Below are 25,524 nucleotides of genomic sequence, written 5' to 3'. Positions count from 1 at the left end.
CAGTGGTAGATCCAATTTTATGATCCGAGCTATGTACAGTGGGGCAAAAAAGTATTTAGTCAGTCAGCAATAGTGCAAGTTCCACCACTTAAAAAGATGAGAGGCGTCTGTAATTTACATCATAGGTAGACCTCAACTATGGGAGACAAACTGAGAAAAAAAAATCCAGAAAATCACAGTCTATTTTTTTAACATTATATTTGCATATTATGGTGGAAAATAAGTATTTGGTCAGAAACAAAATTTCATCTCAATACTTTGTAATATATCCTTTGTTGGCAATGACAGAGGTCAAACGTTTTCTGTAAGTCTTCACAAGGTGGCCACACACTGTTGTTGGTATGTTGGCCCATTCCTCCATGCAGATCTCCTCTAGAGCAGTGATGTTTTTGGCTTTTCGCTTGGCAACACGGACTTTCAACTCCCTCCAAAGGTTTTCTATAGGGTTGAGATCTGGAGACTGGCTAGGCCACTCCAGGACCTTGAAATGCTTCTTACGAAGCCACTCCTTCGTTGCCCTGGCGGTGTGCTTTGGATCATTGTCATGTTGAAAGACCCATCCACGTTTCATCTTCAATGCCCTTGCTGATGGAAGGAGGTTTGCACTCAAAATCTCACGATACATGGCCCCATTCATTCTTTCATGTACCCGGATCAGTCGTCCTGGCCCCTTTGCAGAGAAACAGCCCCAAAGCATGATGTTTCCACCACCATGCTTTACAGTAGGTATGGTGTTTGATGGATGCAACTCAGTATTCTTTTTCCTCCAAACACGACAAGTTGTGTTTCTACCAAACAGTTCCAGTTTGGTTTCATCAGACCATAGGACATTCTCCCAAAACTCCTCTGGATCATCCAAATGCTCTCTAGCAAACTTCAGACGGGCCCGGACATGTACTGGCTTAAGCAGTGGGACACGTCTGGCACTGCAGGATCTGAGTCCATGGTGGCGTAGTGTGTTACTTATGGTAGGCCTTGTTACATTGGTCCCAGCTCTCTGCAGTTCATTCACTAGGTCCCCCCGCGTGGTTCTGGGATTTTTGCTCACCGTTCTTGTGATCATTCTGACCCCACGGGGTGGGATTTTGCGTGGAGCGCCAGATCGAGGGAGATTATCAGTGGTCTTGTATGTCTTCCATTTTCTAATTATTGCTCTCACTGTTGATTTCTTCACTCCAAGCTGGTTGGCTATTGCAGATTCAGTCTTCCCAGCCTGGTGCAGAGCTACAATTTTGTTTCTGGTGTCCTTTGACAGCTCTTTGGTCTTCACCATAGTGGAGTTTGGAGTCAGACTGTTTGAGGGTGTGCACAGGTGTCTTTTTATACTGATAACAAGTTTAAACAGGTGCCATTATTACAGGTAATGAGTGGAGGAAAGAGGAGACTCTTAAAGAAGAAGTTACAGGTCTGTGAGAGCCAGAAATCTTGATTGTTTGTTTCTGACCAAATACTTATTTTCCACCATAATATGCAAAAAAAATGTTAAAAAAACAGACATTGTGATTTTCTGGATTTTTTTTTCTCAGTTTGTCTCCCATAGTTGAGGTCTACCTATGATGTAAATTACAGACGCCTCTCATCTTTTTAAGTGGTGGAACTTGCACTATTGCTGACTGACTAAATACTTTTTTGCCCCACTGTATATAGCAGATAGTAGTAAACTGATGGATTATTCATCCCAGAATTTGGCGTCCATATTATCCAAAATTTACTATACTATATTCCCCAGGAGCAGCGCCGCACCTGTCAGTAGGTTATGTCTGGTATTGCACCCCATGATCATTCAACTGCAATTTCTGTTAATGTCCCAAAATAGATCAGCATTATTTTTGGGCATAAGGACAAGGAATTTTCTGAATAATTTACCCAGGTGGGACCTTAGGTTGCAGGCAATGGGGGAAGCCGATACCTTTATCCTTTCCATAAGTAATTGGTTTTGACAGAACCATTTTGTGTGTGTTTAATAAGCTAAGTCCAAATGGAGGTCAGGAGGACAACCGCATGAAGAATGTGCCAGTGCCCGTGTACTGCAGACCTCTCGTAGAGAAAGACCCCACTATGAAGGTACTGTCATACCGTTACCTATGACTCTATTATCCCCTATAGTGAAATGATCACTAAATGATCCTGCGCCCTTCTTCACAGTTGTGGTGCGCCGCCGGTGTGGATTTAACAGGCTGGAAGCCATTTGAGGAGGACATTATCACTGGGGTCAAAGCAACTACTGGTCGGGATCCATTAACGGCTGACCGTGAAGTGGAAGGAGAGAGCAAGAGCACCCACAACTCACCGGAGAAGAAGAAGAAGGTGAGGACACTGAGGCTGGCACCGGGGTCCCTGCTGCTCTGATCTTTGGCGATCAACTGATAGCTAAGCAAAAGTAACTAATTATCCTGCAGCGCCACCAATGGTGAAATGAAGTATTACATAGTTCTTAATGAAATCTGTGGTATGTCTGTGTAAGAAGTGGATGTGTTGGGTCAACCGGACTGAGAGACGCGCTTTCTAGCTATTCTCAACATCTCTCCAATAAAGGGGCCAAATTGGAGACCTCTTTACATTATTTACAAAAATACCCAATAACGGTAGCCATGTTGATCATCATCTAGTAATGGCGGAACAGAATTTTTAACAATTTTGGGATTAGTTGCAATTTTTTTTTATTATAACTTTTTGTTCCCCATGTCATCAATTTTGGTTTTCAATTTAAAGAGTAACTAATTATTATTATTATTATTATTATTATTATTATTATTTTTTAATATTGTATATAGTGGAGGTCCAGGTTCCGAGACCCTCACTGATCGCTCAACAGACAGCTGAGAAGTGTGGCGTCTATGACTATCTATTGAATCCGTACTCCTTCCAAGCTGCACATTTTAACGGCACATTTCTCAGCAAACTTTTGGGTAATGAGTAATAAGTTAGGGTCTCAGGAACTGTACCCCCACTTATTTATAGGCATTTAAAGTACAGACAAAACCAAACGTTTAGTTACTCTAAGCACCCAGGTACTCATATAGAGATTAATGATTTCTATGAACTGGCCGAGCCCATGTGTAATGCCAGTGGTGCCCAAATACAGCACATAAATCTGTATAAAGGGCGTTCATCTTCCTCCCTGTCTGCAGACCAAGGACATCTATGAGGCAGATGCCACCTCCAGTCGTGTATGGATATTAACCAGCACTCTATCAACTAGCAAGGTTGTGATTATAGATGCCAACCAACCTGGCACCCTGGTGGACCAGTTTACAGTTTGCAATGCCCATGTGCTCTGTATCTCCAGCATCCCAGGTAGGACAATGACCCATGGGTACCTATTGCCTTACTTTGATATTCCTCATCACCGGACTGTGTGTATTTCTCTGTCTCATGTAGCTGCCAGCGATAGCGATTACCCACCAGGGGAGATATTCTTAGAGGGAGAGGCTAATACAGAGGATGCAAGTGATACCGACGGAGTCCTAGCAGGAATCACCATTGTGGGATGTGCCACAAGGTGCAATGTGCCGCGCAGCAACTGCTCCTCCCGGGGCGATACCCCAGTACTGGACAAAAGCCAAGGTTTGTGTTACTACTGAATGCTATGTATACACTGCCCCAGTAACAACACAGTATATATTGAGCTCCAGAGCTCCCTCTAGTGGTGGCTGCAGGCAGTAGGCATATTGTCTTTTAAGTCTATGCAGAGTATTTGGAGCTCTGTTCTGGAAATACTGAAAGTTTCTCAATATCTGTATCCCCATCTAAAGGAAAGCTGTCAGCACTTCATCTTCGCTGAACCACGGACAGCATCAAATAATGACAGTCTCCCTCATAAGAGAATGCTATGTTATACTCTAAAACAGGGAAGCATTTCATAAAAGACATAAATGAGCCAGGCACTAGGAAGAGAACTCCAGGCAGAGGAAGAAGAGTCTGCTGGGCGGCGCACCTTTATCCAAAGCAGGTCTCTTCCTATTTATGAATAGGGCGCAATCTGTCATTCAAGCCTCGCTGGGCGGGAAATAACTGGGGGAGCCGCCCACTGGACTCTTCCCCCCCCTCTTTCTGGACTACTCTTCCTGTATTTAGCCATGATTCCCCTTTAGGGAGATTAAGCCCCATCTTAAGTATTGTGATTACAACTCCCAGAAATGCCCACTTTAAGGGCACCATTTTAAAATGGGTAAAATGCAGTATGGCTAATATGGGGATGTTTTTGATTTTTCCTACCAGGGGAGGTTTCTTCCGTAAGTAACGGAAAACTTACCCAGCATCAGTCGGCGGAGGAAGCCACAGAAGCATTGGAGGTACCAGAATCGTCAATCAGTGAGACAGAACCAGCACCGGTTCGACCAGGACCCCTAACAGAACATGTATTCACGGACCCTGCCCCTGTGGCGAATGGCCGGCTGTGCAGGTATCTGAGGCTGTGCAAATGGCGGTGCAGTAATACATTCCATCCAAATGGTTTTTAAGATTAGGAAAAAAAAACCTCACAAGACATTGAGAAAATGAATGCTTCAAAAAGAGCACTACCATAGTCAGGGTGTTAGTTTTCTTTTTTGGTAGCTAGAGCCCAGCAGGTACCACTGCTCATGCAGATCGTGTGTGTGATGGAGGGCAGATTGTGAGCCCCCAATGAGCACCAGGACTGATGTGAATACTGACGAGCCCTGTAGAGTTTATTACCATAGTCCTAATATATCAGAGGCTTGAGTCACTTCCACAACGTATAAACATATTTCACATGGTAGGTACCAATAGAAAGAATGAAGTGAAGAAGATAATAATGATAAAACAATGCATTTATTGAAGAATAATCTAAAAGTGTGTCATACAAATAAAATTAGACATGAAGTGGGGGAACGGAAAACCTCCAAATACCAGGGAGGCACACCACAGTACTAAAGAATATAAACAGAGATCCCAAGAAAGCTGCTATTTCAATATATCATATGCGTATTAACAGATTATAGCATCTATTATTATTATGTGTATCAATTGACACAGCTGCTTGGGAGATATCTTGATAACAATAATAACAATATAGTGCCCAGCGCACAGAAAGGTATACAGGGTACTAGTATATGGGGGAGCCCAGAAAGTTTTAGCGAAAAAGCTATATGTTGATTCTGGGGAGCGATGGATATTGTTGCTATATGCCCAAATAAGTACTCATAACAGCACCTAAATAAGTACTGAAGCTAAAGTGTTAATATATGGTCACCTAAGATATATGGTTACCTGTAATATGTCCAAATCTGTGCGCACGGGTAAGGTGGAGGATGAAGTGCTGTGGAGGCCCCCCCGCGCCCAACAAGCGCCGTTTCGCTGGATCGCTTCTTCAAAATGGGGCGTGGCCTGTAGAGTTGCAGGGGATAAATAACCATGCATAACCTAATGTAAGATGACATTTTTCAACTCTCAGCCTAATATTGTTGTAATGTTTTATTCTCAATACAAGTGAAAACGGGCACCTAAAGCCTGAAGGGAACACAGCGCAGCAAGAGATGGAGCCGAACCCCGAGATCCCCTCCGACACTAGTGCTGCACCGACGATGTGGCTGGGAGCACAGAACGGCTGGTACGTGACTGAACCCCACAGCTGGTGCCAGCGGTGTATGCCATAACAATGACACCCATAACCCTTGCCCACGTGGCGATCATCTCTGCTTACTTCTCCTTAGGATGTACGTTCATTCTGCCGTCTCCAACTGGAAAAAGTGTCTGCACTCCATAAAGCTGAAGGACTCGGTGCTCAGCATCGTGTACGTATAAAACCACCGCATGGGTCGTATCATCAGGGCTGGAGAATGGGTAAAAGGGCCCAGGACATCTGCCATCTTGTCCTGCTTTACAAATTGACATCTTAGTGCTGACTGTGGCTTGGCAAAGTTTACTATACTCTTATTAGGGCAATGTATGAATCAAACATTCCCCCTTATACATATTAGTTGGTTGGCTGGCCCCTCCAAAATTGCTCAGTTACCCACATTATGAGTGCATGTATTACTGCTGTATTTGGGCACTGTATTGCAGCATTATTAAGGCACTGCGTTACATTATCATTTTATTACTTATATGACACTCTTACTTTGCCTTTCCCTAAATAAAAAAAATCCCCCTCCCACAAAAAAGGGACTTCTCAAGCCGGGATTTCTACCCATAAACCATAGTTTTGTACCAGCCTCTAGTGTAAATGACGCATCATCCTGTATCTCCCAGGCATGTGAAAGGACGGGTTCTTGTGGCCCTTGCAGATGGGACGTTGGCCATCTTCCACCGAGGAGAAGGTATGACATTGTATATCTTTCTATTTCCTGGAATAAGTACATCAGTAGTTATTATTACAGTGGCTTGTTTTATAGGGTCTCACAAGTGCTAAAAAGCCACATATATTAGCATAGCTGGAGAAGGATGTGGGCAGCAGCACTGCCTGCAGGGAAATCATCAAGTCCACCAGAGAGCAGGGCTTTCATCTTTTGTTAACAGAGGGGTCATAATGTCCATATATCCTAAATATGAGATATTGTGCTGTTGGGACAATCTCTTTAAATGGTTTTTTTCAGCTGCATTTTTTTTTTTTTTAAGTTTAGAATTGCCACCAAAACATCTCTTCTATTAAATCCGACACCGATCCTCTTTCACACTCTCCCTGGGTCTCCACTAGTCTCTATTTCCAGATCCGTCTCAAGCCCTAGGAAGGACTACTGAAGCCAAATGGTGTCCACTTCAGTTATTTTAGATTTATTTAAGATGGATTTTGGAACGGACCTGCCTGAAAAAGGCATCATGTTCATACACCCTGAACCTGATTTAATTACTGCTAGCATTTTGTACCTATAGTTTCCGTGAATTGGAATAAGCATTGGGTAATAAAGAGTGTAAGAACTGATCATTGCTAATATATTATATATTCCTCTTCCTAAGACAAACAGTGGGACCTCAGTAACTATCACTTGATGGACCTCGGGCACACTCATCACTCAATTCGCTGTATGGCAGTCGTTTATGACAGAGTATGGTGCGGCTACAAGAACAAAATATACGTAATTCAGCCTAAAACCATGCAAATACCGGTAAGTGGGCTCTCTATCTATTTATTACAAGTAAAGCTATGTCCTGTGATTCTATGATTTCTCCTTGTACCACCTTCAGAAATCATTTGATGCCCACCCTCGACGGGAAAGCCAAGTGCGACAGCTGGCATGGATTGGAGATGGGGTTTGGGTCTCAATCCGGTTGGACTCCACGCTGCGGTTATATCATGCCCACACCCACCAGCATCTCCAGGATGTGGATATTGAGCCTTATGTCAGTAAAATGTTAGGTGGGTGACTCTACCTCCTCAGTCCTTTATGGGAGAGAAGATAGCAGTCTTTACATTTAGGGAGGATAGACACTAGAGTATTCATGGCTGTGTATAGAGGATGATCTGAGATGTCCTAATTAGTGATGAACGAACGTGCTAGGATAAGGTTTTATCTGAGCATGCTCAGGTGCTAACCGAGTGTATTCGGCGTGCTCGAATAATATGATCAAGTCCCTGCGCCTGCATGTCTCGCGACTCTTAGACAGGCGCAACACATGCATAGATTGCCTAACAAACAGGTAATCCGTACAAGTGTTGCCGCTGTCGAACAGCCACGAGTCGTGCAGCCACGGGGATTCAAACTTATTTTTTGAGCATGCCGAAGACACTCGGTTAGCACCCGAGCATGCTCAGATAACACCTTACCCCAGCACCTTCGCTCATCACTAATAGTAATCTGACACGTGATATACTGTAGATATATTATGTACCATCATTTTGTGAATGTTATTTTTCTCAATAACTTATTATCTTCTCTTTTCATCATCGGCAGGTACTGGAAAATTGGGATTTTCATTTGTAAGAATAACAGCGTTGCTAATCGCTGGCAATAGACTATGGGTAGGAACTGGAAACGGAGTGGTCATCTCAATACCCCTCACGGAAAGTAAGTAATGATGATCAAATACCTTTCTTAAGGGGGTCATTTTCACACTTAAAGCCTTGTCTACATTATATAATGACATATAGATTTGCAAGCAATGGAAATATTGGAGCAGTATTCATAAAAACCTGCTGTAAAAAAAATAAAACTAGCACATTCAGATTGATTGGTACATACTACACCCGCCTGTTTACACTGAGCCAAATTATTTAGGAGTCATTTCTAAGAGGGCTGAAGTGTAGTCCTAGTATTCTGCTGCCTGAAATCAAAGAAGGAAATCATATCCTGACTCCTCACGTTATATGGAGAAGTATGGCACAGTGCTCATATAAAAATAGCAACTATAGAGATAATTAAAAGTACCAGCTACACTACCCATAATAAATAGTAGTGACTGACATTCCCATATTCAATTCTGGGCATATCAGGCACAAGAGACTAATCAAGCCAAGCATTTTATTATGACTCAAACATGTTATACATTTACTGTACTTTACCATGAAGAAAATTAATTTCTTTACGATTTTCAAGGTCTTTGCTTGCTGGTCATACATTATTGATTGCACGACAACCTATACAGACCATATATCTTCAACAGCTTAAAACAGAGTCGTAAAGCAGGGATCACAACATGGTTCAGCCACGTATTTGTGGCTCTGTTTAAGAGTTTGTATGGAATCCCCAAGAAACTAGATTGAAGTGTGCTCACTACAGGGCCATGGACAATTATCAAATGGAAACAGTAGTGTAGTCTATTGCCCTATTTTTTTCTAACTTCAAAGATGGATATGGACAAAAAAGTTAAAATGAAGGCCAAAGTTTCATGTTTTGATCTCTGTTTGATAATTAAAGACTATGGCACCGTCATGGGCACAACATCAATCCCATTTCTCAGGGTTTCAGATGGAATCCCCAGTGGAGTAATAAATTTGTTGTCGAAATGTAATGTGAATTCAACCTTAATGCATCAGCAGCATAGATGCCACTACTGCCCTAGTAAAGAGGATTGCATACACTGGATATATTGCAGCACTCTGTCAGCCACGAGGTTCATTAGATCTGTATGAGTTTTCAGCCTCTGAATATCGATATGAAAAAGTTCCATAATTGTTGATTGATATATCTGATATTATTTATTTATGTAAATCTTGAAAACCCTTAAAAATAGCAATTTCCCCAGTAAACATGTAAAATTGAGTTGCAAAGTCACTGTAAATCAAATGGCAATAAAAGGCTTGTCATCAGGGGCTTCCATAGCACTCGGTGGTCAACAGCTATCGTTGGGGATGCAACTTCTGACCTTGCAGTTGCAGAATAAATGTAGCATTACATACACAGCATGGACAATCTGGGTCTGCCAGACCAAGAATCGCTATTATTGAGTAGCTCTCCATTATGCCTAATAAAAGAAATAAGGGTCCAAAGTAGAAGAACTCGATTAAGATCTTCAGAATAGGAAATATGTCCCCCCTTAATTCTAATTTCTATTGACTGACTACAGGCTGCAATAATAATAATAATAATAATCTTTATTTTTATATAGCGCTAACATATTCCGCAGCGCTTTACATTTTTGCACACATTATCATCACTGTCCCCAATGGGGCTCACAATCTAAATTCCCTATCAGTATGTCTTTGGAATGTGGGAGGAAACCGGAGTGCCCGGAGGAAACCCACGCAAACACGGAGAGAACATACAAACTCTTTGCAGATGTTGTCCTTGGTGGGGTTTGAACCCAGGACTCCAGCGCTGCAAGGCTACAGTGCTAACCACTGCGCCACCGTGCCGCCCAATAAACAGCAACCAATAATCTGCTGATATTACACAGGGCGATTATATAAAATCTGCAGCGGCTGCAGCGAACATTAGAAAGTGTATGTAATACCTGTACAATATATACTGTAAATTATTCAAAATAATACAAATAATCAATTCAATTAAATAATATTCTATATAAGTGTCATGTCAATAAGAGTCGGACTGTGGATCTACAAAGGGCTTTTATTATCTAGTCGTAGTCTGGTACTGTTGTATATTTCGTTTTGTATTACTTGATGTATTGCACATCCCAATATACAGGTTTTCCACCTCAAATCCTGCCAATAATTTATTCTTTGTGTTCTTCATGCTTTATCCCTTTCCTACCTCCCCATCCTTTTTCCTGTCCTCCTCTGGCCTATGAATACTCCCAACCCTTCCACCTCCGCTAGCGGTAGTCCTACACCGGGGCCAGCTGCTGGGGCTGAGGGGTAAGTGCTGGACCTGACTCTATGTTGCCTCATCCCATCTTTCCAACATGTCCTGTCTCCATCCTCATTTTTTCATCATTCTGTGATATTCACAAAGGTGGCAGAACGTTTTGATGTGTTTTCGGATACTGGTATAAACTTTTATAGAAAATTTCCTCAAAATGTGGACGACACAATCAAATATACAGTAGGTTTGAGAAAGCTCAGTGACAACCTGGCTGCCATGATGCTCAGTTCTCCCATAATTGTGAATGTAAAACTTCCATATTTCGAGAGACTGAGATGCATGAATGAATAAAGTAGGAAGATTTGTGGGTCCCCAGTGACACCAGGAACATGGTAAAGTCCCTAACTCTGCGCCCCAATAATAGGATTGGCATCAGCTTCCTGCATGTGTACCACATGTATCCCCTCTTGAGTTGGTCCGATCAGCTTTCACACGTCAGTGGCTCCGGTACGTGAGGTGACAGTTTCCTCACGTACCAGAGACACTGACTCAAGTAGACACATTAAAATCAATGTGTCTCTGCACATGTCAGCGTGTTTTCACGGACCGTGTGTCCGTTTGGAAAACACGGAGTCATGTCAGTGTTAGTGGGAGCGCACGGATCACATGGACCCATTAAAGTCAATGGGTCCGTGTAAAACACATACAGTAAGCGCTGTCCCCCCGCGTGTGGTGCTGAAGCCCCATTCATTTCTTCTCTCCAGCAGCGTTTGCTGGAAATAAGGAATGAATAATCTTTTTTTTATTTATTTTTGTTTTTAAAATAAAGTTGCCGGTAATCTGCCCCCTCCCTCGGTGCGCCCCTCCCCCCCCCGCTGGCATTAAAATACTTACCCAGCTCCCTCGGCGCTTACATCCTCTCAGCGTCGCTGCTTGTCCTGTATGAGCGGTCACGTGGTGTCGCACATTACAGTGATGAATATGCGGCTCCACCTCCCATAGGGGTGGAACCACATATTCATTACTGTAATAAGCGGTACCACGTGACCGCTCATACAGGAAGAGCTGCGACGCTGAGAGGATGTAAGGGCCAAGAGAGCTGGGTAAGTATTTTAATGCCAGCGGGAAGGGGGGGGGGGGGTAAAGCACAGGGGGTGGGAGGGGGCAGATTACCGGCAGCTTTATTTAAAAAAAAAAAAAAAAAAGATTTTTCATTCCTTCTTTCCAGCGAACGCTGCTGGGAAGATGGGATGAATACCGGCTTCAGCACCGCACACAGGGGACAGTGCTTAACTCTAGCGCTGTCTCCTGCACGGTCCGTGTGGTCCTCAGTCAGCACATGGGTGGCACACGGCTGCCGCACGTGTGCCAAACTGATGTTCAACGTAAGCACACGGACACGGATAATTCCGGTACCGATTTTTCCGCTACCGGAATTATCTGGACGTGTGAGACTGGCCTTAGTGAAGATCCGGTGGGCGCCTTCTATGAACTCTGAGCTTTAGTTCCTTCCATTCATTGGATTCAGGTCCGGTGACGGCTCGGCCATTCCAGCAGCTTTATTTTTGAGAGTTTCCTTGGCTGTGTATTCGGGATCATTGTCTTGCTGGAATGTCCAGCCTCATATTTAATCAAGAATATCTCGGTACATTCATCCTTCCTTCAGCACAGTTGCAAAGTAATGATGAGACAATCGCTCACAACCTACAGATTCATGGAGGGGGCGATTGCTTAGTATGAAAACTGCACACAAAAAAGGCTGGCATAGGGCGCAGGTCACACACATGTACTGCACAGTGTCTGACTTACAGTCTATTAGTGACACCCATACTAGTAGATTAGGCCGGCTGCCCAGCACTATACAGGTGCACCCCATGAGGACAGGCACCCTAGTTTACAAGGTCAACATTGGTGGACTTGACCGGACCCTGAATACTGCAGTTCCCGAACAGTGTATGGGATTTATATAAATCTCATGCCCAATTTTTATTTTACTTATTCTAGACTGACTTGCAGTGTGAATTTAATATTTGCAACATGTCAATTGATCTTGCGGTAAATATGCATTTTATTTGTGGATTTTCCCTATAGAGTTGAATGAGATGTGGTAAAATCTGCAGCAGAAAAGTAGTAAAACGCATAATAACCCACCCGTATGTGATCTGTTCTTTTTACGTTCCCATTGACTTATGGGTGATTCTGATCCAGAATATGGATCATAGTGCGTCCTGCGATTCCTTACACGCAGACCCCCAGTCCGTGTGTAAAAACGTTCATGTGAGCTACCATATTGACTTGCATTGGTCAGTGTGCTGTCAGTTTTTGGTACAGATATCAAATGGATGTTTAATACGTTCATCTCACCTGAATGAACCCTAACAGTGCCCGGTACACAGCTAACTACTGGGCCACCGGCTTCCCACAATCTTTACTGGGTGTATGTTAAAAGGTTTCCATGCTATTCTATGGGAAACGAATGATACTGACTGATATTTTACTTTATTTTTTAAGGACGATCTACAATGCTGAAAATGATTTTCTCTAAATCTCAGCTTCTATAATGTATAAGAACCTAAGAAATACTATCATGGGATCCCTACAGTAGACAGTGGCCACAATATATTTCTATAAGACACGTCCAGGTTAATGAAAACTGTGTGATCCTCCATTTCCCAAAGGGAAATCGAACCCTTACTGGCAGATTTTTCACGGATCTGATCTCTGGGGGTCCCAGGAGCCACTCCTGCAGTCGCACTTTCATCCATTTGTCTCTGGCTTTCTGCTAGTATATATTTCGTAGTTTAGCCAAAAATAAAGGACAGATTGGAGCGAACATCACTGCCGGATCAGACTGCGCAGTCTGTTGGCTATTACCAGGTGCGCACCCTGCGTCGGATCTATAGAAACTATACAGTAGGACATTTTTTTATTAAAATCTATTGCTTAAGGTTTCATTTATATGCAGAGAATTAATAAAAGCAGTTCAGCACAGGCTTCCCACTTAGGTGTTTTGCATCTCTCTATCCTCCTTCTTTCTTGATTGACAGCTGACTTTACAGTAGCCAGAGGTAAGTGCACTGAGAAAGGTGCACGGTACTGCTCGACCACCCCAGCTGTGCACTGAGCACCTGTGCTTGGTTTGAACAGTCATTTTGTGCTGCTGACAGACTTCCTTTCAGTTGAAGAGATGTGTCAGGATCATTCATTACTGATTACATATGCCATGCCCTGCAGTCCTGGTAGGATGGCGCCTCTCACGCCAGGAATGGTGTGTTCCCCAGTTATTCCCTAATCAGTCCTAATACAAAGATGGCTACAGATGAATGGGCCAAGCATCTCTTCTCATGTGATGCACCCTTCAAGTCTTCTATTTGACACCAACACCAGGCTTTAGCAAACGTTGGTCCAGTAGGAACCTGGTTAGAGAAATCTCGAGCAGCAAATACTATGATATGTCCTACTAGACAAAGGTAGTTTGATGATAAGAAAGGCTTCACATTTGGGTTGTGTCTACATGGGTCGGTCCAGTAAGAGCGCCAGCTGCCCTTGTAAGAGGCCACATCATATCACTTACCCTTTTATGTGTTTTCAGCCAACAAGACGTCTCCTACATCATCTGGAGAAGTAGCCCGGGCCGGTGGTGGAGTCATCCACGTGTACAGCGATGAGAACAGTGAAAAGTCTGCAGGCAGCTTCATACCATACTGCTCTATGGCTCAGGCCCAGCTCTGCTTCCACGGCCATCGTGATGCCGTCAAGTTCTTTGTGTCTGTACCAGGTAACATCTACATATCTTTTTAGTTTTGATTACTACAAATTAGGGTTCTCCAAACTCTTATCTTGACATCCACACTCCCCCTACACATTAGACTAATGTTAGCTGAACATGCCGATATCGATGGGTTCAGCAGATGGGTCTAATATTTATGGGGGCGCCGGCCGACTTATGGTCAGGAGAGACGTCGATTGCACGTGTCCAATTTTGGACTGCCGATTGCATGGAGATAAGCCACCGATGTGTCATTGGGCAGGTTTTTCATAAGGCACACAGCCTAGTATGGGAGTGTCCTAATGAGTATGGGCAGCCTTAGATATGATTGCGAGCCAAATCCATAGTTTCCCCACATTAGAAACTCAATATATGGTCACTGAATGTCATTATTGTTTATCTCCACATACAGTAATGTAATAAATGTGTGATACAATATCTATAATAACAATATAGACTGGGGCTGTCTATCATGCCACCTTTAGCTTCGTCAGCTGCTACGCCTGTGACAGTATAGGTAACAGACTCCCAGGCCCTATTAGGTCGTTCCCAGGCTTTTCCATCATGTCCATCGCCTAACCATTGTGTGTATTGTCAGGTAACGTGCTGGCCACACTTAATGGCAGCGTGCTGGACAGTCCCTCTGAGAACCCAGGCACACCATCTGCAGAGACGGAGGAACAAAAATTGAAGAATGTGCTAGTGCTGAGCGGAGGAGAGGGATACATTGACTTCCGAATTGGTGAGTTAACGGTTTAATCTCTTTGTATCAGAACTCATTTCACACGTAGCTCATCTGTTGTGTCACTATGACTCCAAGCGTGTCCTGACGGTGCAAGTGTCCTGACAGGCTGGAAATCACGGTTGGGGGGCTCAGGTTGACCGACACATTATAATGAAGCAAAGCAAGAATGTGCAAAATAAATGGCCTCAAAGCAGTGGCCTTTGTAACTATTGTGCCGCTACCATCCTCGGCATACTGTGAGTGGCAGTTTTACTAGAGCTTGGAGACCATTACTTTTTTACATAAATCATCAAATGAGGATCAAGTCTTTGGCCAAGTGGGGGGGATAAAGGTGGCCACAGACTTAAAAAATTGGCCAGTGGAGATGAGCGATTTGGTTTGCGTTGCCCTGGTCCGACATCGTCTATGGCAGCTAGTCATGTTGGGCGACATTGTATGAGGCTTTTTCCCCAGGCTTCAGGTCACTTGGGGACGTGAGGACATCACAGGGCCCAATAAGCACCAAGGATAAGATAGGCCACCACGGAGGATTGCAGTGGATGTTGGACCAAATCGAATTGCTTATACAGTATATACTGGTCAGCCATCTGCCTACATTTTGGCATTATTGGCAGATGAGGGGAAAGCGTAGGGAAGAAAAGGATCAGAAATGTAAAATACAAAGATCTGATGGATCAAAGGAATAATGTCTTCTTTTTTTTTTTTTCAGGGGATGGAGAAGATGATGAGACAGAAGAACACTCTGGAGATGACGGGAATCAGACCAAACCAGTACTCTCTAAGGCAGAGCGAAGCCATATTATCGTATGGCAAGTCTCCTACGTCCCTGAATGAATGCAACCTTAGCCTTCTCCCCAGAATGCCAAGACGCCTCCTGCTTCCCTGCACCCGCTGGAAATACCAAACTGGAACAGTGACACAATCCTGCGCAATTTCTCAGCCCGTGTCTTGCTGGTCTTATCTCATTTTATTCACCTTCTGACGTGCCCAATATCTAGAAAACTCCAGGACATGGCAGCATATCCACAAACTCCTGGAGACTCACACTCAAAACTAATTCTCATGTTTCTTCTTCAAAAGTCTAAGTATGATGAACCTGTTAATTAAATATCACCTCTGCCCGGCTGGCATCAAGGTCCGATCATCCAGTCTGGCGCTGAAATGTTTGGCGGGTTACATTACAGATCGCAGGGGACTGAATTTAAGCTGACAAGCTCGGGCTAGGCTGCATCTGAGGATCGAGTTTGTTTTTCTTTCTTTTTCTTCTTATGCCAAATCGTTCTGATATTATAACAAGTTAATTAGATAATTAGCACCTACTTCATGCAAAGGCTGGACACATCTATCAGTATTGGTGCATTGCATTATTTTTATTTCTATCTATGGTAAGTAATCAAAATCAAAATTTTCTAAATTGCACTGAAAAAAACTAAAACGCAGGACCTGATTGGTTGCCTGTGAGCAATAAGACTTACCTGCATCACCATTAGGGTAGATTACATCGCCAATCCTGCAGTTCCAAAGCTGGAAATGAGAGGGTCTAGATTATAGGTAGTGGAGGTAATGTGGCCGCGAGTTGACACCCCCCAAAAAAATGTAGATATATATTAAAATATTTGCTTGACTGAGCTGCACCAACACATACAGCCTGTAGATAAGGATGGCGCTGTTCTAGGAAGAGAGCAACCGTACTTTCTTTTATCTCATGCAAAAATGTAATTACATCTATGATTTAAAGGGTTTGTCCAGAGCCGCTCACTTCTTCATTTTAGACAGGCAGTACTGGATAACCCCTTTAAGGTGGCTAAGTGCTTGTTTAGTTGAAAACTATTCCTCCTTACACATGAATGTTGGACTTGGACGAGTGTTTTCCAAATGGAGAGCGGAGTAAGCTCCGGATAGAAACCTCTGCTGGAGGACTTGAATTCAGCATGGCTAATCCTTCTCTCCTATGCCAGACAACCCCTTTAAATTTAAAGAGTAGGGGTAAAACTGCCAACCTCTTTTAGGATCCCTTCGGTTAACAGATACAGCTTCTTATATACAGGTTTAAGGAGGAAGTGTAGCACTGATAGCTCTGCTAGGACTGCCAATATTTGGGGAAAGGGGTACAGAGACAGCACCAGGAGGTAGGCCTTATATTTTCACTATGGTGCCTGGTCCACTTGGACTGATGTATGTAGAACTTACCATATTGACCTGCTAGCCTCGTCGGCATTAACAATGGGGCAAATGGACCCGCTCAGCACTAACCTGTATTCTAAGTTACTCCATACATATCCATAATTCAATGACCAGTGGTAATCATCCCGGGCCTGATCAAACCAATCTAACAATCGCTATGTCCCCAGACGACCTCCCTGCATGTGCGCCCGTCGCTCCCGCACTGCCTCCAATACCCAGTGTTGCAGGATTTTCTGGGAGTTCAGGGGTTAAACCAGAAAAAAAAAAAAGAAGCACATTACTAACCAGCCAGCAAGGTATAAAGTGCTCGGCTCTATCAGCTCCTTCTACCTACAGCGACGACATGTGTAAAGAAAGTGTCACAAGGGGGCTCTGACGTGTCTGTTCCAAAAAAAACGAAAAAATGCTTGTAAACTCCGCAGTGTGTCCGGTCCGTCCTCTGGTCTAATCGGTGGCATTATGTAAAGACTGCTGTACGAATACCGCTCTGCTTCCTCTCTCTCCCCCTTGTGACATGATCAACATGTAATTGTTATGTATGTAATAAATGTATTACAAAATGAATGCAAGACGCCGGTGTTGTGTGGTGGTGACAGCCCCCGTGGGACAGGACATGGACCAAAATGTGTGCAGAACTTATAGACAGGGCATCACAGCAGAATCTGTAGGATCTGACAGAGAACATCCAAGGGTTAATTCAGATTACAGTCAAGTCAGGGCCGACTAAGTCTGGTAACTCGAGCTAACGGGGGTCAAGTTACAACTTTTGCTCCCAAAAATCCCAAACCTGCTCAGTTTTTGTTTGGATGTCACATATGTTCAATTTGCATGCAATCTTTTTGATTATTATTATTTTTTTTTTTTTAACAGCTAAAAAGGTTAATCCCATCTCCAAGATCCTATCCCACTATATAGTAGGTGTAAGAATATTAGCAAATATCTCCAATTAGAAATGTAGTATAGTCCTTCTGATTTGCGATGTCTCTTTCCTCATGTGCAGGGTCTTGCAGTAACTTAGATTTCCATGGTTACGACTAGGGTTGAGCAAAACGGATCGTTCATTTTGAAAAGTCGCCAACTTTTGTCAAAGTCAGGTTTCATGAAACCCGACCCGATCCCTGTGTGGGGTCGGCCATGAAGGAGTGTGGGCAGAGTGATGACATAGGTCTTAGGGGCGTGGACGCCTATCGCCATCTTGTCGCTTGTGCGCTGTAGCGATTTGAAATGTGTAACACCAGCTTTGAGAGAGAGAGAGAGAGAGAGAAGGTTCGGGCGGATGAGAGAAGGATCGGGCGGGTGAGAGGAGGATCGGGCGGATGAGAGAAGGATCGGGCGGATGAGAGGAGGATCGGGCGGATGAGAGGAGGATCGGGCGGATGAGAGGAGGATCGGGCGGATGAGAGAAGGATCGGGCGGATGAGAGGATCGGGCGGGTGAGAGGAGGATCGGGCGGGTGAGAGGAGGATCGGGCGGGTGAGAGGAGGATCGGGCGGGTGAGAGGAGGATCGGGCGGGTGAGAGGAGGATCGGGCGGGTGAGAGGAGGATCGGGCGGGTGAGAGGAGGATCGGGCGGGTGAGAGGAGGATCGGGCACGTGAGAGGAGGATCGGGCACATGAGAGGAGGATCAGGCGGATGAAAATCAATCATAGTAACATAGTTAGTAAGGCCGAAAAAAGACATTTGTCCATCCAGTTCAGCCTATATTCCATCATAATAAATACCCAGATCTACGTCCTTCTACAGAACCTAATAATTGTATGATACAATATTGTTCTGCTCCAGGAAGACATCCAGGCCTCTCTTGAACCCCTCGACTATAGTAACATAGTTATAATCGCATGACCCTTTTGTTCTCCAGGAGAAAGCCTCTGCCAGACGTTAATGGCAGCAGCTTTCCTCGCTCCCATTGAAAACACATGAGCACTCGACCGATCTGAACGTTCATGTGTACAGGGGAGTCGGAAGAGACAGCTGTCAGCTATCGCATGTGTGTGGTCAGTCCATAGGGTCAGTATTGTTTCAAAAACTATAATCCAACAGTAAAACGAACAAACCTGCAGTAAGAAGTGAATTTATGGACTTTTTCAGACCAGATACTAGTAAGAGAAAAAACAAAAACACAATTTCCCCTATTTTATTTGTTTTTTATTACAAAGAACAAGAAGCAGTACAAAACATTGATTCATCCTCATCCTGTAAACAGATTATCCACTTACTCTTGACCCATTGTGCCCAATAATTTTTCAACTGGACATGAACAAAAATGTAAACTTCAGGCTTGTGTCTGTTAGGGCACGTTCCCACACAGCAAAAGTGCCGCGTAGTCTGAGATTTTAAGAAGTCTTACTGTGAAAAATATCTAGAGTAAATCAAGAAGAACAAAGCTTTTAGATTCGCAGCACATTGATTTATGGCTACTGAAGCAAAAGGCGAAATGTGCAGCGCCCCCCACACGTTCTTCACATCCTCTATGGATATCACTTTGAATACGTTCTGTGGAAATGTACCCTAAAAGAGCCTGACCCCGAAGTGTGAACTCCTGACCCTTCCCACAGTGTAATGTCACAGACAAGATCGCCCCGGCAGCATGGACTGCAAAAATGGCACAAAAGTGAACATTCAAGACGACTTTTAGACAGCGCATGTCCTCAAGTGTTGGGCGCAAACACGACATTCAGAAAACAGAGCATTCACTTTCTGGACCACAATTGTCCGTCTAAAATGTCCTTTCCAGCTGAATGCCAGGTTCGGTGAATAGGCCTCAAGTTTTGGTGCTTAAACATTTCCTGGTTTAACATTTATAGCGTCATATATAAAGTCTCCTTCATTTTAAACATAATTTGTTGACTCCCACACACTGATCATGGGAGATATGTAAAGATGGGTGTGAATGAGAAAGACGTGATCGGGTCCTGATAAATCAAGAACCAATGTGGTGTCTGCAGGCCGCTCGACAGGTTTCATGCACGGCCGCAGGTTTCTATCAATTAGAATAGGAAATGTGCATGAGACCTGCAGATACCTGGCACGTGGCCGATGGGCCCCACGTCATTAGCCCCTTTACCTTCCCATGCTAAAGTGAGTTGCGGAAGGGGCCATTCTAAGGCAGAACTTTGCATTTTTTTGGACATAAGGCTCAATTGCAGTAATTGATTGACAATTATGCATCTCAATCAAACAGGCAGTACTGAACTTTCCACAAAAATCAATGATTTTGAGAGTGATTTATAACCTATGGATCTGCAGCAGCTGCCAGTCACCTGCAGTAGAATATGGCGCACGATCCTGCTCAGCGTTAGAAGTGCTGGGTAGGGTTAGACGCCCATGCAATATCTCAGGGTATTTCAAGAGTTAAAAGAAGCCTTTCGTCTCCAGCAGACATGGGCAGTGGTACATGGATGATGAAGCTGTGTATTTCTCATCAGGCTTGAGCTGCATGCCAACTTTGGACTTGAACCCATAAATCGCAGTATTGGGGATATGCAAAATAACGAAAGCAAATATTGTTGTGAACTGCAAGTTGGCACAAATCAAAATCTGCATCGCAATACTGGGATCTCTGGAGGCGCAACATGTGTCTAAAGTTGGTGTACAGCCCCAGCCTAAAGATACCTTAATGGTGAAGTCCAGGATTGGGGCTAACATCTGCAGTTACTCTATGTGACCACAGACTTCTAATTCTCACAGCGCGCACAGTGCACACTGTCAGGATTTTCCGGTGCCAGGAGAAGGCGGTAATGTGACCACAAGTAGGTCATTTGCATACTTCTGGCCACATTCCGACCTCGATCAATTCACTTGTACAGAGCAAGGCCAGACGTGTCTAATCTGCATGTATGCAAATCAGATAATTGCGGCCACGCTCCCCCAACTGCATTCGGGACTGGAGAATCCCAACAGCACACACTGCACGCCACACTGTGAGGATTCACAAGTGTGCAGTCACAGAGAGCGAGTGCAGACTTGAACACCGAGCCTCGACAACCCAACTTCTTCCTTTTGACTGTGTAGAAATCCTTTACTACATGATGTACAGAAGTGATCACCCAAGTAATAGGTCATCATATGTCAGGAGTGTACTAGTGATGAGCGAATATGCTCGGATAGCGTCTTATCCAGGCATACTCGGGTGTTATCCAAGTATCTTGGGCGCGCTCGTATATTGTGTTCGAGTCCCTGCGGCTGCATGATTTGTGACTGTTAGACAGCCTGAACACATGTGAGGATTGCCTGTTTGTTAGAGAATCCCCACATATTCAGGCTGTCTAACAGTCACAAATCATGCAGCTGCAGGGACTGGAACATAATATACGAGCATGCACAAGATACACAATAACACCCGAGTATGCCTGGATAAGACGCCATCCGAGCATATTCGCTCATCACTAGTGTGTACACCTTCCACATTCAGAAAGCAATAGTGTTCCCAGTTTATATTTTATATCCTGAATTTAACCCTCGAGACGCGGCAAGGTTATACCGAACATACAGCATCATAGTGATAGTTCTGCAAATTCAGCCCAACCTCACAGAATCCCAGTGCTACATGCAAAATACGGTCTGATAGCCCTGAGAACAATTCGCCCATCTGATTGATGCTGCGCATACACACCTATAAACACACCCTGTACATACTTTCTCTAGGAGACTGAAGGATCAGGTTACATCCTATCAGGACTCAATGCTATTTGTGCGGGGGGAGGAACACACCAGGAATGATATAAGCGTAGTTTGGATGGAATTTGGAGTTAATGCCTTGGGCTCAATATGACTTACAAATAAAAGTTCAGCAAAAAGTTCAGGTCCTGCAACAACCCCGATCCGTCTTCTGATTTGTAGGTTGCAGGCACATCATGCGAGTGTCACACAGAAACATAATGGACACCATGGCAACCTGCTAATCAAAAGAGGTATCGGGGATGGTGCAGGTAATAGGAAGTGCTTTGGTTTGGTAGCCACAGACTACCGATGCGGACACCTGACCAGGGTGCTGCAAATTAAATTTTTTTTTGTCACTCAACTCTACAGGAATCCATTTGGCTTCATGTTTCACTCCCCATCTTTTGTTGATAGTTGGAAAAAAAAAGGCCCTGTGATGTGTGTAACAGCTCCACGTCTTTCCTACACCTTTCACTCGTAGATCCAGCGCTCAGCATGGTCCTGCCAACAGACAATCTCATCTGGTCTGAACCAGAGAGAAATCTCACGCTGGGCGCTCTCTCTGGAGTCGCTTCCGTGGATCACATTCCTGAACAAAAAAAAAAGAAGAAAAGTAAATCATGTAGTCGGAAAGCTGAGATATCAACCGTAAAGTAAGCTCCATCAACAAGGAACGGTCACTGACAACACAGGAAGGAACGTGCGCTGCGCAACCTCGGAGGAATGACTGACCCGCCACCCTCACCGTCGGGGTGCACGCCCTGCGATCACGCCACCTAGATCTGTTAGGAAGTGACTGTGCCGTGGCAGTGGACTAGTCCTCTGTGAATGTGAACCATAAAGCTCATTGCTTTGGATTTTACCTGCTGACATCCACACCGAAATCTCCACGAATAGTGCCCGGTAAGGAGTCCACGGGGTTGGTCTCACCGAGCATTAGGCGGGCTGTCTTCACTACGTCCAGGCCCTGCCAGACCTGCAGAAATCAGCACGTTACAACCAACGATAATCACCAGAAGTCCCAGAAGGGGTAATCTAATGCCGGCACTCACCATGGCTACCACAGGTCCGGAACCCATATACTTCACCAGGCGATTATAGAACGGGCGGTCCCGCAGAGCAATGTAGTGGTCCTTTAAGAGGGTCTCTGATGCCTGTGATGAGACGAAACAGCCAAACTGAGAAACACAAGGCATGCGTGGTCTCTGGCGGCCATGTCTCTTTAGCGCGGGATTCATATAACCGCTGCAGGCATGTTTATCAGGGGGGGGAGAGGAGCCTAATCGCTGAGACCCCAAGGTATTAATCGCCTCGACTTTCTCTGAAAACATTAAATAGGAATCCAGTAGCAAAATGCAACAATCACGGCAGGATGATTTACAAAGAGAGCAATCGTCAATGGCAAAATCTGTCTAATGCCGGGGTTACACGACTGATTATCTCTCATCCAAGACAATCAGTCCGACTATGCTGATCAGACTCCTCTACATGCTGGGCGTGGGGGAAAACCAGTCCGACTATGCTGATCAGACTCCTCTACATGCAGGGTGTGGGGGGAAAATCAGTCCGACTGTGCTGATCAGACTCCTCTACATGCTGGGCGTGGGGGAAAACCAGTCCGACTATGCTGATCAGACTCCTCTACATGCAGGGTGTGGGGGGAAAACCAGTCCGACTATGCTGATCAGACTCCTCTACATGCAGGGTGTGGGGGGAAAATCAGTCCGACTGTGCTGATCAGACTCCTCTACATGCTGGGCGTGGGGGAAAACCAGTCCGACTATGCTGATCAGACTCCTCTACATGCAGGGTGTGGGGGGAAAATCAGTCCGACTGTGCTGATCAGACTCCTCTACATGCTGGGCGTGGGGGAAAACCAGTCCGACTATGCTGATCAGACTCCTCTACATGTAGGGTGTGGGGGGAAAACCAGTCCGACTATGCTGATCAGACTCCTCTACATGCAGGGTGTGGGGGGGAAAATCAGTCCGACTGTGCTGATCAGACTCCTCTACATGCTGGGCGTGGGGGAAAACCAGTCCGACTATGCTAATCAGACTCCTCTACATGCAGGGTGTGGAGGAAAACCAGTCCGACTATGCTGATCAGACTCCTCTACATGCAGGGTGTGGAGGAAAACCAGTCCGACTATGCTGATCAGACTCCTCTACATGCAGGGTGTGTGTGAAAATCAGTCGGACTATGCTGATCATACTCCTCTACATGCACGGTGTGTGTGAAAATCAGTCCGACTATGCTGATCAGACTCCTCTACATGCAGGGTGTGAGGGAAAACCAGTCTATGCTGATCAGACTCCTTTACATGCAGAGTGTGAGGGGAAAACCAGTCCGACTATGCTGACCAGACTCCTCTACATGCTGAGCGTGGGGGGAAATCAGTCCGACTGTGCTGATCAGACTCCTCTACATGCTGAGCGTGGGGGGAAATCAGTCCGACTGTGCTGATCAGACTCCTCTACATGCTGGTCGTGGGGGAAAATCAGTTTGACTATGCTGATCAGACTCCCCTACATGCAGGGCGTGGGGTAAAATCAGTCCGACTGTGCTGATCAGACTCCTCTATATGCAGGGTGTGGGGGAAAACCAGTCCGACAGTGCGTGATCAGACTCCTCTACATTCTGAGCGTGGGGGAAAATCAGTCCGACTATGCTGATCAAACTCCTCTACATTCTGGGTGTGGGGGAAAATCAGTCCGACTGTGCTGATCAGACTCCTCTACATTCTGGGCGTGGGGGAAAATCAGTCCGACTGTGCTGATCAGACTCCTCTGCATGCAGGGTGTGTGTGAAATTAGGACCGCTTTTGAGAAGCCCACCGCACGGGATTACCATCCTATCAACGTGGGCAAAAAAATCTGCACGACAACATTAGAGCGATTTTCCGGCAGACTGGCGCAGGCGGACCCCACATACAGGGGCACAGCTTGTACGTCGCCCACCTGCATTAATTTCATTGCGACCAGTCGGAAGCCCTTTCTCTCGAATCGTCTGATGATCTCGCCCACCAGGCGCCGCTGACACCCGTCAGGCTTCACCGCTAGGAAGGTGCGTTCATTCACCCCCGACCAGGCTGTAAAAGACAGAAAGTCAATGGGGAGGAGCATAGAAAGTGTGACAAGCTGCAGGGTCAGGACTGGCTGCCACCGAGGACAGCTCCACATCTGCACAAGACCCCAACTGTGCCCACTAAGTGCCAGGCCTCACATGGCAGGAAGCCCACCGAGACCACTAATGCACAGTCCTATGTGTCCAGCCAGACCTCAGCGTGCACTGCATGGAGAACTACAACTCCCAACACGTCCTGACACAACACACAGCGCGCCACAGTCCTGCATGACCAAAGCGCGGCCTCCTCCACGTCCACACACTGCACACCCGGCACTCCCCGACACTGACGCTTCATACCGGAGGGGAAAATGTGCGCGAAGATTGTCAGCACCAGACAGATCATGGCGAGAGCAGGAGAGCGAGCCGGTGCCGCGCACGTCACCAAGGCCGGCAAAGCCGGGGCCGCGCACGTCACCAAGGCAGACAACGCAGGGCCGCGCACGTCACCAAGGCAGACAACCCCAGGATCGCGCACGTCACCAAGGACGGCAAAGCCGGGGCCGCGCACGTTACCAAGGACGGCAAAGCCGGGGCCGCGCACGTTACCAAGGCAGACAACGCAGGGCCGCGCACGTCACCAAGGCAGACAACGCAGGGCCGCGCACGTCACCAAGGCCGACAACCCCAGGACCGCGCACGTCACCAAGGACGGCAAAGCCGGGGCCGCGCACGTTACCAAGGCCGGCAACCCCAGGACCGCGCACGCTGCAGCTACTGTCAGTCAGGGACAAGGAGATCATAATATTAATAATAATAATCTTTTATTTTTATATAGCGCTAACATATTCCGCAGCGCTTTACAGTTTGCACACATTATCATCGCTGTCTCCGATAGGGCTCACAATCTAAATTCCCTATCAGTATGTCTTTGGAA

At 45.4% G+C, this 25,524-nt stretch overlaps 2 protein-coding genes across 24 annotated transcripts in view; one reads left to right on the top strand and one right to left on the bottom strand.

The window, feature by feature from the left end:
• The window catches only part of MAPK8IP3 (mitogen-activated protein kinase 8 interacting protein 3), a 55,680-nt gene extending 38,255 nt beyond the window's left edge, over positions 1–17,425 (top strand). For 18 of the 23 annotated variants that reach the window (XM_069734387.1, XM_069734391.1, XM_069734390.1 and 15 more), the window contains 15 exons: positions 1,969–2,064; positions 2,146–2,307; positions 3,132–3,297; positions 3,382–3,567; positions 4,222–4,405; positions 5,453–5,572; positions 5,676–5,756; positions 6,214–6,281; positions 6,919–7,067; positions 7,147–7,318; positions 7,854–7,967; positions 10,178–10,216; positions 13,756–13,941; positions 14,531–14,674; positions 15,387–17,425. In XM_069734387.1, coding sequence (XP_069590488.1) covers positions 1,969–2,064; positions 2,146–2,307; positions 3,132–3,297; positions 3,382–3,567; positions 4,222–4,405; positions 5,453–5,572; positions 5,676–5,756; positions 6,214–6,281; positions 6,919–7,067; positions 7,147–7,318; positions 7,854–7,967; positions 10,178–10,216; positions 13,756–13,941; positions 14,531–14,674; positions 15,387–15,511 — 1,992 coding nt within the window. In that variant the 3' untranslated portion in view covers positions 15,512–17,425. The remainder of the gene's footprint in view (positions 1–1,968; positions 2,065–2,145; positions 2,308–3,131; positions 3,298–3,381; positions 3,568–4,221; positions 4,406–5,452; positions 5,573–5,675; positions 5,757–6,213; positions 6,282–6,918; positions 7,068–7,146; positions 7,319–7,853; positions 7,968–10,177; positions 10,217–13,755; positions 13,942–14,530; positions 14,675–15,386) is intronic. The other 5 variants (XM_069734375.1, XM_069734380.1, XM_069734374.1 and 2 more) reach the window with 2 other exon arrangements.
• A 1,555-nt stretch (positions 17,426–18,980) lies between these two features.
• On the bottom strand, positions 18,981–25,077 carry NME3 (NME/NM23 nucleoside diphosphate kinase 3). The gene is made up of 5 exons (XM_069734367.1): positions 24,948–25,077; positions 24,482–24,612; positions 22,574–22,675; positions 22,385–22,497; positions 18,981–22,110 (listed from the first exon to the last, which is right to left on the bottom strand). Exons 1-5 carry the CDS (start codon positions 24,991–24,993, stop codon positions 21,993–21,995), a joined length of 510 nt encoding a protein of 169 aa, XP_069590468.1. The 5' UTR covers positions 24,994–25,077; the 3' UTR covers positions 18,981–21,992.
• Positions 25,078–25,524: the final 447 nt, after the last annotated feature.

The sequence above is a fragment of the Ranitomeya imitator genome, chromosome 7, assembly GCF_032444005.1.
Source record: "Ranitomeya imitator isolate aRanImi1 chromosome 7, aRanImi1.pri, whole genome shotgun sequence".
Classification (NCBI taxonomy): domain Eukaryota; kingdom Metazoa; phylum Chordata; class Amphibia; order Anura; family Dendrobatidae; genus Ranitomeya; species Ranitomeya imitator.
The sequence above is the reverse complement of the archived record's forward strand: the minus strand, read 5'-3'. Positions and strand labels throughout refer to the sequence as shown.

What these genes read in the sequence shown, in the direction of transcription:
- NME3 (XM_069734367.1), bottom strand. Translation starts at nt 24,993, where the DNA reads ATGATCTGTCTGGTGCTGACAATCTTCGCGCACATTTTCCCCTCCG. An exon ending in TCGCAATGAAATTAATGCAG is followed by an intron (nt 22,676 to 24,481) that starts GTGGGCGACGTA and finishes GTCTCATCACAG; the next exon opens with GCATCAGAGACCCTCTTAAA. An exon ending in TTCGGTGTGGATGTCAGCAG is followed by an intron (nt 22,111 to 22,384) that starts GTAAAATCCAAA and finishes TTTTTTGTTCAG; the next exon opens with GAATGTGATCCACGGAAGCG.